Raw genomic sequence first — 10,817 nt, 5'->3', positions numbered from 1 at the left:
AATGGTAATGATTTAAATGCCATACGTACCAAATAAGAAATATCTTGTTACATATTTAGTTTTTGAGAAACAATACATGTTCATCAGATGTCTTTTGATTGCTTTGATATAAAAGTATTCACAGTGTATGTCAATTCATTGGAAAGACCATGATCCCATTTGCCCAATGCAACGCCCTGCAAACATATTAATGATTAGTTTCAAGTGTAGTGATATCATTCTTTGAAAAAAAGTTATCAATAGAGTGTGATCAACCTTCATCGTCGAACGTTGCCAGAGTGAACTTGCTGAGTTTGTTGGTGAAGCAATTGGCATTTGCTGTAATAGTTATGTCCGACGAACGACACGCACCAGTTGCATCGCACCGAGTATTGTTTCTTCGATTCTCTTCAGCAAATCCAGAGATGAGTGTGTCCATCATTATTGCCTGTCTTGAGAATACTTGTAGAATTTTGAAGACATGAGCACCGTTCTCTCGAACGGGAAATTGGAGAAAAAGACAAGGCAAACAATCCGGATTTCCTTCATCAGAAGGTTTGGCCATTTCCCAACTAAGCTCCGAATACTTGAGCCCCAGCAAGAGACTCTAGTAGACAAATAAGTGGCTTCGAGAGAGTTCTGAATTACCCTTATTTTTTACAATTCACTTGATAAGTCATGCGGTTGCTGCTGTCATATTTCAATTTACTCACACATTGTGTGTCATCTATCACATAGACCCCTAAGGCATTGATAGCAACGAGAACTGGCTGATCTCGATGTGTTATCCAGGATGCTAGACCTCTGACAGGACGCTCTATTTGACCTTGAAAAAAGGTTGCACCGTAGCAGGGTAGCCCCCAGCAAAACTCCAGGTATTTCCTTATCAGTTTTCGAGGATTGGCGTTCGTTCCTGTATGGGGTGGTATCCGCTTATATTGTTCCAGCATTCTGACCTCTGGAGCCCCTTTGCCACCTACCAAACCCAAACCAAGATCCAATCCCAACAGGAGAGTGGGAGATGTGAAGTGATGAGGCAAAAACCTGCCTCTATGTCGTCGGAAATATGCCAGAGTGTGGGTCTGTGGATTGTAAGGCCCTAGCTCTATACGAGCTTGAAGCGCTCCTAAACTTGCGTATCTCGCTTGACCCTCGCAAGGATATCTACCTGAACAGAGCAAGATGATAAATAAACCCGGATAGAATAAATCTGGATGCTCGTATCATGAAATCTGCAGTCAAGGAAAATTGCTCATGTACCTTATCATACTGACCTTCTAAAACGTTATATCTTGCTTCGGCATAAAGCAGTTCCAGAGTCTTTGCCTCTTTAACTTGTTCCTCATCACTTCGAGATAAAAATACGTTTCTTCGAAAGTAAAGTACCGGCTGCTCCTCTTCCCTGACACCCTCACTGCCGTATTTGGCAACCAACCGTTGCCATCTACTTCCCAACTCTAGTGGCTTGTGAGTGGGGCCAAGTTGTACTTCCAACTGTTGAGAGCAGAGCCAAAGCGCAAACACAGGCTGTCCCAGCGATGGGGTATTTCGACCCAGTCCTAGTTCTTTTTCAGATTGAATTATTGAGATGATTTCTTGTGAGGTAATTGAGCAATCCACTTCCATGGTAAGAATCACACCAGACATCAAGTAGACAGCGATTCGGACCCCAGGATTACGCGTACTAGATTGCTGTGCCTGAAGAGCACGAGCAGCTGCAGTCGTTACAATCCAAGAGCAAAGTCAATGTTATTTTCATCATTGTTCAGGGTGTAAATCTGCAGGGATCAATATTTTACCTGGCATAAACATATACTTACGAGGTGAAGTTCCAGAATCTGGCAAATAATGATTGTGGAAATGATGATGATGCTGCCCCCGTCTGGTATGACAATCCTTATCCTGTTGATCCATTTCAACTTGACCCGCTATACTGTTTTACAGCTCTAACTCCAATATTTATCATACTCGCGATATCAATTGAATTAGAAATAATTAATCTTCAACAGCAATTTTGGACTGAATAATGCATGGTTGTAGTTAGTAATATTATAAATTTTCATTATAGCACTTCATTTCAAGATCCACAAAAACCTAAATGCCCAATCACCAGGACAACAAGGGTATAATATTTACTCTTGATAAAAGTTTCTATTTAAGTCAGCACTAATGAAATAGTTTTCTTGAACAACAATGGCAAATCAAGTGAAAGTTTAGATGCTGAATAAAACGCGAGCTGGCCCACTAGGCTCTGTCTGAGTTGTAAGGTCGGATTATTGATTATTTAAATGTATAAGCAGGGTGCATCATTCGTTTTGAATAGCACAACCGCGAATTTCTTGTGCTGCGGTAATAATTATTCAAGGGAATTAGACAAATTCCATCGTATTTCTGAATTTTTATTGAAACTTCAATTGGCTACATTTTTTTCCGAATCAAATAGATGACGGCAAGTGAACACATTGATTTAAACAAGAAGTATGCAATGATTTTATTTTTCGTGGGCTGCAATAACATTAAAACAGGTTGCAATGAATCCAAAGCATGGGCATAATTATTTTACGACTAATTTTAATTTGAGATAGCAATTTTCATTTGCAGGTACAAAATAGTTTCATAGATACATTTAGTGCTCCATCGCTGGGCGAAATAATACCCTTGGAATAATATACTATTTAAATTAAATCTGCAACATTCATTGGCATCTCATCGATTTGCGTAGAATAGTATTGTTCAATGTCACGAAGAATTCTAATGTCGTCAGTTTTTACAAAATTTATCGAGACTCCCTTTCGCCCAAAACGACCGGAACGTCCGATGCGGTGAATATACAACTCTCGATTATTGGGCAGATCATAATTTATTACCAGAGAAACTTGTTGTACATCGATTCCTCTAGCCCATACGTCTGTCGTGATTAAAACTCGACTATAAAGAAATACAAGGTAATAATTAATTTTTAAACCAAAACGGGATAATCTTGGAATAAAATATTCTAGAAAAACGGAACATACCTCTGACCCGATCTGAACTCCTTCATAATGTTATCTCTCTCTTTTTGTGGCATATCACCGTGCATGGAACACACTGTGAAGTTTGCCTCCCGCATTTTCTCAGTGAGCCAGTCTACTTTGCGTTTAGTATTGCAGAATATTACTGCCTGTGTTATGGTAAGAGTATCGTAGAGATCGCACAGCGTGTCAAATTTCCATTCTTCACGTTCAACTGCCACAAAAAACTGCTTGATACCTTCAAGCGTCAATTCATCACTGGAACAAAAACACAATCACTCAACTAGTTGATCATAGATGCAGAAGAATAATAAAAAGAAGGATCCAATACCGTTTGACGAGAATACGTATGGGGTCAGTCATGAATTTGCTGGTCATTTCAAGAATTTCATGAGGTAGAGTTGCCGAAACGAGCACTACCTGAGTCGCAGGGGGTAGGTAGCGATATACATCATAAATTTGTTCTTTGAAACCTTTGTTAAGCATTTCATCCGACTCGTCCAGAACCAACATTTTTATTGCCCTTGTTCTGAGCACTCTGCGTTTTATCATGTCGAACACTCGTCCTGGGGTTCCAGAGACAACATGTTGCCCATAGTCCAATTTTCTGATATCTTCTCCAAGATTGGTTCCACCGATACAGGCATGGCATTGTACATTCATAAAATCGCCGAGAGCTAGGATTACTTTTTGGATTTGGGTTGCAAGTTCACGGGTAGGTGACAAGCAGAGTACCTGGGTCTCCCGAACTTGCGTGTCTAATGACTGTAGAATCGCTATTGAGAAAGTGGCTGTTTTACCCGTTCCAGATTGAGCCTGGGCAATTACGTCCCTTCCTTTCATTATGGGCTTAATGGATCTTTGTTGGATTGCCGAGGGTTTTTCAAATCCTGTTGAAAACAATTTTTGGGATCAGTCTTTTAGACAATTATAAATACCGAAGTCAGATAATACTTAAGCTTGAATTAAAGAACGCTTCTTTTAAAAGACAGAAAAATTAATGTCCGATCACTAGGAGAAATGGGGGGTTGTTGAAAAAGAATATTGCTGCATAGTCCGCAACTTACCATAGGCATAAATTCCTCGCAGGAGTTCGTCGCGAAGCCCCATATTATCAAACGTTGGGATAACTTCGACATCTTCACTGGTTTCAAACTCTACGTTAGACAAATCTTCTGTTTGGGCAACACGGCGCGACTTCGGCTCCGCCATTTTGACAGTTCGTCCTCGAATTTTGATTTCAGTGGTTTTGAGGCCTTGTGCCTTGCACACTTGAGTCAAAAAACCAGTAACGGAAACTGACTAAAGTATACCGTCGCCTCATGGCAACTTCCGCTATTTCTGACCTCGATAGACCGCGACGACTAGAGCGACAACGCATCCCGACGCCGCTTCGACTACGTTCATTCCGTTTCCGTTTTCACGGCGCTAAAGATCGCTTCTAGAAGTGTTGGAGGTTGTTCCTACGTAGATTTAATTCCGGATATCTACGATTCCTGTGAATTTTGGTATGTACAATTATTCGTCTGTTCTTTATAGCGATTTCCGAAATATTTCATTCACCAAATACCTTTATAATTGATCAACTATTCCAATGATGCGGTTATGCCGCCATCCCGGCGATCCATCTAGCCACGCTATTCCAGAGACAGGCGGGGAGTCAGTCCCGAGAGTTTGTGATCCATGATATATATTATTAGTATTGCGCATCAAGTGTTCATGAGCTTAATCTAGTTTTTGCATTGTTGACTCGCGTTCTATAATAAGGAGCACCTTGTACTCGCATCTTGCAAATTATCCAACCTTTTCACTAATTCTTTATCACGCAATCATAATCTTTAAGCACAGCGAATTTCATCGGCCATCTTGCCCGATGCGCTGGCCGGTGACCGGTGATGTGATTCAAATGTGATCCGCGTTGTGTGCTCGTGACGCGTACTTTATAACCAACGCCAGTTCATAGAGGAAATTTTCATTGGATAATTTTTTGTTCCAGGTGGTGTTAATTTCCTACCACTATGACGGACGAAAAGGTAATTACTTTAGTACAATTATTGAAAACATATTTCCAAGCTCTTGAAACCAACTTAAATGTCAATTGTACAATTAACTTAGTTCATCCATCCATTAATCCATTAAGTTTGCACTTTGTTCCAGAAGATTGTTTCAACTGCTGCTCCAGTGAGTAAAAAGATGCACACATGTTATGCTCGAATAAAAAATATCTTTAGGCATGCTCTCACATGTTTCACATCATTTGATACTCGGTGTTGTGACCAATATTTCAACTTTATATGAGCTAGAAAAATTTGGTCTGCCTCAGACACCATATTCACCTCATGTTGAGATATGGTCGACAGGAAAGACACAATCACTTGGAATAAGATTTTCTGCAAGTACAGTAAGTTTGAACTCGAACGCTTGAATTCTATGTTGCTTTTTTTTCTTAAAGAGAAAGACAAAAATATTTGTCGGTCGATTGCCCGAAAATTGCCGTAATGAAGAGTTGAGACAACTGTTCCAACGCTTTGGCGAAGTGACAGAATGCGATGTGATGAATCGATACGGATTCGTGCATATGGCCAGGGAAGAGGATGCGACTACGGCTATCAAGACTCTCCACAACTCAAATTTCAAAGGTGCAACCATCAATGTTGAACAATCTACAGGCAAGTCACGTGGAGGTGGTGGTGGCGGTGGCGCTCGTAGGGATGGAGATCGACGTGGTGGTCCCATGAGAGGTGGGCGAGGTGGAAGAGATGGAGGACGCGACGGCAGACCAGGACCTTATAACGACCGTCGAGGTAAACACTATTTCAAAAGCGGGTGGTGCCTCAGAATTTGGGCAAGAATCTTCTGTTGTATTCAGAATGTTTCTAATCTTCTGAGGCTAAATTAAATCTTTGGTTAATCCCAGTTAAAACTTGGCGTGTTTGACTGATTCATGACAAAGATACAATTAGTTCCAATTCTCTTGTATTCAGGTCTATAAAAAAAAAAATCATCGTATTAATGTAACTTGATATTTATAACTGTTGAAGGCGGCCGAGAAAGTGGCTTTGGCGGCAATGATCGCGGTGGACGAGGAGATTTTGGAAGGAGAGGAGACTTTGGAGGTGGTAGAAATGGCCCTGGTGCTGGTAGTGGTTACAATGATTACGGTAATCGGGGTGGAGGTGACTACGCGGGTCGTGGTGCAGATTTTGGTGGTGGATACAACGATCGTGGTGGTTACGGACAAAACAATGTTAGTGGTCTAGGAGGTTACGCGACCAGCTCGTCAGGAATGGGAGGTGCCTACGGACCAGCTACTGGTTCTACGGGAGGATACGGACCTGCCGTTTCTGCTGATTACGGTAGAGGAGCAGACTTTGGCCGAGCTGCCGATTTTGGAACAAGGGCGGACTTTGGTGGCCGTGCATGTAAGTCCCATCACTTGGTATAATCACAAGCTTCAAACTTCTTTCGGTATTTCCCCATCTCAATCATTGATTGTGAATCTTGCAGCTGCTGGAATGGGAGGAGATTTTAACCGGGGTGGGCCAGCTGACTATGGACGCACAGAAAATTTTGGGGGTGCACGGACTGCTGAATACCCACCAAGAAATGACTACGACCGTGGCGTGACCGGGCCAATGAGGAATGGAGGTGCAACCACAGCTTATGGCGGAGGATTTGCAGAGTCAGGGTAAGTGTTCAGAAGCCAGATCACATAGTTCATACACCCCACGTTGTTTAGTTATTTTAGCAAATGTAACGATATCTACTTGCAAGCTTGAAGTCTATGAGATTAGATATGTCTAGTTATCCAAACTTGTTTATTTGTTTATTTACTTAGGATGTAGAATTTCCATATTTACCAATTTTATGATGATGCGTCACAGAGGCTTTCCGGAAGGCTCGGGGGTTGTGGGGCATGGGGGACCAGGGGGACCTGGGGGGTTTAATCAGGGAGGCCAATCGCAATGCAACAGGACCGATGGACCACCCCCTAATAATATGCCTCCATTTAACAGGCCAATTGGCGCGGTGCCAAATTACAGCACGGGCCCAGGACCCCAAGCAGATATGTTTAGCAGAAGACCTGGAAGTGCTGCTCCCACTGGCGGATACCCTCCAGTTGGTGGAGGGTGAGTAACAATTTTCTTTTGATATTTAACAAAAGCCTCGAAATTTGGGCAGGGAATTGTTTTCTCACTACTGAAACTGTTTCCAATCTTTTGAGGCAACATCAAATCCTTGTTTAATCCCAGTTCGAAGCATGTATCTAACTGATTCATGGCAAGGATACAATCATGAAAACAGACCACGATCAATTTTTAAATTCTGAAATGATGAATTTGATCGTAAGCGAGTCGATACATCCATTACATTCGATGGCTTTGTAAATTTCAGATATACCGACGGGTATGACCGGGCAGATCCCTACGGCCCAAGAAGTACAGGACGGTGAGTTGACACTGCATTTCTTTCTAATGTTGACGTATATCTATACATATACCATTATTGAAACATGGTAACTGTTATCCCACCCACGCGGTGAACGCAATCTGACGACAACAAGTACCATCCTATGTTATAGTCAGATTAAGCAGTCAGTTTACCCATTTTAGCTTTATCCGCTTTACTCTTACTTCAATCGTGCCATTGCCTGGCTTCACAATAGAATTTTTGTCGCATCGGTTGTTATTTAACAGAAGTTTGATAAGCGATTAGTACTAAGAGAAACAAAACGTGCCTCTTGATTCCGTTACTGAAGGCAGTCTTCTATTTTGTACTCCATAATCAACAAACCGCGAACAAAGCGAGAAATTAATCTGCGATTTTCAATTTTTGACCTTTTAGCTTCCCAGGTCCGGCAGACTCGATGCCGCCGAGGTACTAAAGTACTATACCGATCGATAGCGTTCACTGGGGGCAAATGAATGCCTAGCGGCGGTTTGCGTGCGGATATAAAACTGCGCCTCAAGTGTTTCAATCCTTCCTATGTATGGGGGAAAAGTAATAATAATAATAACAATAATAATAATAATACACAGCCCACTCACACAGTTATGAAACCATTAAAAATAAATGTGTAATTTATATTAAACTTAAAATTACAATTCTAAGATACCATAAGATACGGTAAGATCGGTTTGACATGTTCGATGGATAGCTTGGATTTAGGTTTGTAGCGACATTAAAAGTATTAGAAACTCGTGAAGTTTATTAAACAAATGATTTTGATAGCGGACGTCGCGTAATCGCGTTAAATAATTAACATGGATTTTTATGTTCGAAATTGTCTTACACGAAGAGTTAGTTCAGTCGTGAAGTTTAGCTCCAGTCTTCTACGAGGCCTTTGGGCAGAGAACTTGGCTATTCCATGGTATCTCGCCCTGGTATCTGGCGGAGGCTAATAATCATAAATAACGCTAGTTATTATTTCAAACATTTTCCCAGCTAGCATAGGTCCGCAGTGGAAAACACGAACATAGACTATGAACGATGTGATGTACATGATTTTTTTTTTTATATGTATCAACTATGTCTTTGATGTTCATTAATAATAAATCGAAGAAACGTGGATTACACAGGTGTTGGTGTATATCTAAAGCTTTTCAGTAGTAGCCGCTCAATTTTTCACCACCGTCGAGTTGTATGTTGGACGATATCATGACGCCCCAGAAAAATAGCGTTATCTTTCCCTCGTCAAGCGGAGGTGTACTGCCTGGATAATTTTATTCTTTGATTACTTATTTTGCTTGTTTACAATCTTTTTCGTTTCTATACCCTCGAATATCGCATTATCATCGCCAAGTCCAATGTTGCTCGAGCAATCCGTGATTTGCAAACGCGTATTACGGGGTAAATAGATGTCTGCAGATCCACTTGCGTTAAGCCCCCGGAAAGTTACAATCGATCTCAGCCATGGGTGTGCTGATGTAAGAGCTTTTTGCCCCGGTCTTGCGTTGCGTCGAAACGCCAGCGATCGAGTGGCCTTCAAAACGTCCTACACAGAAAATGATTCCCCTTTATTCCGACCTTATTGGAAAACGACCAACTGGTAGCCGTGTCTCTGCGCGTGGCTTGTAGATGCGAGCGCTTTACTGGATTAGCTCGTCTCCACCTGGCCGCTTATACTCCAAAAACGAGAGCGCAAAAGAACAATGGCATGACCCAGCCTTAGATGCGAGCGAGAGCGTAACTGGATTAGCCGGATATCAACAGGTGATGCTCGTCATTCTTCGGTTAATGGAGAGCGAAAAGCAGCGTTCTCCTCTTGCCTATACGCGCCCAATAGATGCGGATAGAGACTCTGGCGAATTATCATCCTCCAATAACTGGATAGCGCGAAGCAATTGCGTTTGCGTTCCAAATCTGATGGCTTTGAAGTTGGAAAAGGTATGTTGAGACGCGTGCGACCTTTACTTTTCATCCATTACCGTTTAAAAATCATTCAATCTACCGCCAAGCCAGCTGTTGTGTAATCATATACATACACCTGTCTACCCAGTCCTCCATGTCCTACTGACTTCCCAATCGAGGCAGCCCCATCCCCCCGTTCAGTTGTTAAATATTAGTTTGCTTTTTTCATTATTAGGGGAAACGTATGAATATGTTATACTGGCGTCTTCTTACTATATGATATAAAATAATTTGCGTAGTAGTAATATGTTATGAACGAGAGTGTAATTTTGCTCGAGGTATTTCTCACTATTCAGGGAATTGAATATTTATGGTAGAACCATTTCAGCAAACACACACTCTGCGCCAAACTTGATGTGGTAGAATTTGCGTAAATGAATATACCTACATTACGGCGAGATGAAGGACCGTGGTGCGTCTCTTCCGAGTCACAGATCCCTTTAGGGCGCAGCCTCAAAATTTCAAACGTACATCTTCAATTTATGTGATTTCGAAACTCGTTGAGAAATCACGAAAAATGGCTACACTTTTTCTCCTTTTAATTCTTCGCACGACGTTACCACAAATACCTTGCCAAGTCTGATTTATCTTTGGAAGAGAAATAATTAATTCAGATATTATTACCAAGCTCGTCATGTTAATTTCTTATTAATTTCCAGAGGTTATAAGTCAAAATGAAATATTTTAATTAAAATCGATTGATATTCAGAGGGCTATTCGATATTGATGTCCAAATACAAAAAATACTGTACCATTATTTTGAAAAAATTGATCACACCTGAGCATTTTACCTCCACATATTATGTACCAGTTTGATGAATGAGGAACCAACACTAATAAGTTGATGTGTTTTTGCAGGTCTACTAAGACAATTTGCCCGCCTTTTATCCAAAATAAAGAGTCCGAGAAAGCTGAGTATCCGGAGGTCATGGACCCGATTCAAAATCATCCTCCCGCTATTGCATCAATGGAAGTTCGTCAACCTGGATGAACGGGCTTTGTCTTGAGGTACATTTGAACGAGCTCGAATTCAAATGATCATTTCCACTGTAATCATTGAATAAAATATTATATATAAAGATATGAACAAGAATATCTTGACCAATGCTAGAAATGCGACAACGATTCCGTGTCTCGAAAAAAGCTAAAATCATTTTTATTTGCATTGTTGGAAGAAATAAATGTGCAATATACAAACTGTACCATTATTGTACTCTCCGTTGTCATCCAACCCCTGCCAACGACCTATGTCTGTTTCTGATACGCAAGGTGTACTTGTGTAATTATTTTTATGATCATTAGATAATTGAGTTAAATGAAATTCGTGTAAATAATTTTCATAACATTGTGTAATTTGCGGAAAATATAGTTCGTCTGAATATTGCTATTGGCGCTAGTGATTTAACATTTGTCATC

At 41.0% G+C, this 10,817-nt stretch overlaps 3 protein-coding genes across 7 annotated transcripts; 1 reads left to right on the top strand and 2 right to left on the bottom strand.

The window, feature by feature from the left end:
- Nucleotides 1–26: 26 nt before the first annotated feature.
- LOC105685335 (FERM domain-containing protein 8) lies at nt 27–2,221 on the bottom strand. Of its 2 annotated transcripts, none has more exons than XM_012399317.3 (5): nt 1,800–2,221; nt 1,254–1,694; nt 693–1,147; nt 256–586; nt 27–176 (listed from the first exon to the last, which is right to left on the bottom strand). In XM_012399317.3, the coding sequence occupies exons 1-5, from the start codon at nt 1,891–1,893 to the stop codon at nt 136–138; spliced, it is 1,362 nt and encodes a 453-aa protein (XP_012254740.1). In that variant the 5' UTR covers nt 1,894–2,221; the 3' UTR covers nt 27–135. The 2 variants fall into 2 exon arrangements, with proteins under 2 accessions (XP_012254740.1, XP_048507612.1); XM_048651655.1 differs by having other exon boundaries at nt 1,254–1,677; nt 1,800–2,220.
- Nucleotides 2,222–2,533: 312 nt separating this feature from the next.
- On the bottom strand, nt 2,534–4,339 carry LOC105685306 (eukaryotic initiation factor 4A-III). The gene is made up of 4 exons (XM_012399282.3): nt 4,058–4,339; nt 3,322–3,880; nt 2,994–3,248; nt 2,534–2,907 (listed from the first exon to the last, which is right to left on the bottom strand). Exons 1-4 carry the CDS (start codon nt 4,200–4,202, stop codon nt 2,655–2,657), a joined length of 1,212 nt encoding a protein of 403 aa, XP_012254705.1. The 5' UTR covers nt 4,203–4,339; the 3' UTR covers nt 2,534–2,654.
- Nucleotides 4,340–4,360: 21 nt separating this feature from the next.
- On the top strand, nt 4,361–10,603 carry LOC105685656 (heterogeneous nuclear ribonucleoprotein A3 homolog 2). 4 transcript variants are annotated; one of them, XM_020852154.2, is made up of 9 exons: nt 4,361–4,498; nt 4,987–5,023; nt 5,151–5,171; nt 5,443–5,794; nt 6,032–6,412; nt 6,498–6,678; nt 6,875–7,120; nt 7,386–7,439; nt 10,260–10,603. In XM_020852154.2, the coding sequence occupies exons 2-9, from the start codon at nt 5,009–5,011 to the stop codon at nt 10,390–10,392; spliced, it is 1,383 nt and encodes a 460-aa protein (XP_020707813.2). In that variant the 5' UTR covers nt 4,361–4,498; nt 4,987–5,008; the 3' UTR covers nt 10,393–10,603. The 4 variants fall into 4 exon arrangements, with proteins under 4 accessions (XP_020707813.2, XP_012255375.2, XP_020707812.2 ...); XM_012399952.3 differs by having other exon boundaries at nt 5,148–5,171; nt 7,007–7,120; XM_020852153.2 differs by having other exon boundaries at nt 5,148–5,171.
- Nucleotides 10,604–10,817: the final 214 nt, after the last annotated feature.

This window comes from Athalia rosae, chromosome 3 (genome assembly GCF_917208135.1).
Source record: "Athalia rosae chromosome 3, iyAthRosa1.1, whole genome shotgun sequence".
NCBI lineage: Eukaryota > Metazoa > Arthropoda > Insecta > Hymenoptera > Athaliidae > Athalia > Athalia rosae.
This window is presented reverse-complemented; position numbering and strand designations above follow the sequence as displayed.

Bases quoted from the DNA above. Each gene is read 5' to 3' on its own strand.
- LOC105685335 (XM_012399317.3), bottom strand. From the start codon at position 1,893: ATGGATCAACAGGATAAGGATTGTCATACCAGACGGGGGCAGCATCAT. The intron at 587-692 runs GTGAGTAAATTG...TTTGTCTACTAG, and splicing joins TGATAGATGACACACAATGT to AGTCTCTTGCTGGGGCTCAA. The intron at 177-255 runs GTTGATCACACT...ATATGTTTGCAG, and splicing joins GGCAACGTTCGACGATGAAG to GGCGTTGCATTGGGCAAATG.
- LOC105685306 (XM_012399282.3), bottom strand. From the start codon at position 4,202: ATGGCGGAGCCGAAGTCGCGCCGTGTTGCCCAAACAGAAGATTTGTCT. The intron at 3,249-3,321 runs GTATTGGATCCT...TTTTTGTTCCAG, and splicing joins ATACGTATTCTCGTCAAACG to TGATGAATTGACGCTTGAAG. The intron at 2,908-2,993 runs GTATGTTCCGTT...ATTTCTTTATAG, and splicing joins GAGTTCAGATCGGGTCAGAG to TCGAGTTTTAATCACGACAG.
- LOC105685656 (XM_020852153.2), top strand. The intron at 7,121-7,385 runs GTGAGTAACAAT...TGTAAATTTCAG, and splicing joins TACCCTCCAGTTGGTGGAGG to ATATACCGACGGGTATGACC. The intron at 7,440-10,259 runs GTGAGTTGACAC...GTGTTTTTGCAG, and splicing joins GGCCCAAGAAGTACAGGACG to GTCTACTAAGACAATTTGCC.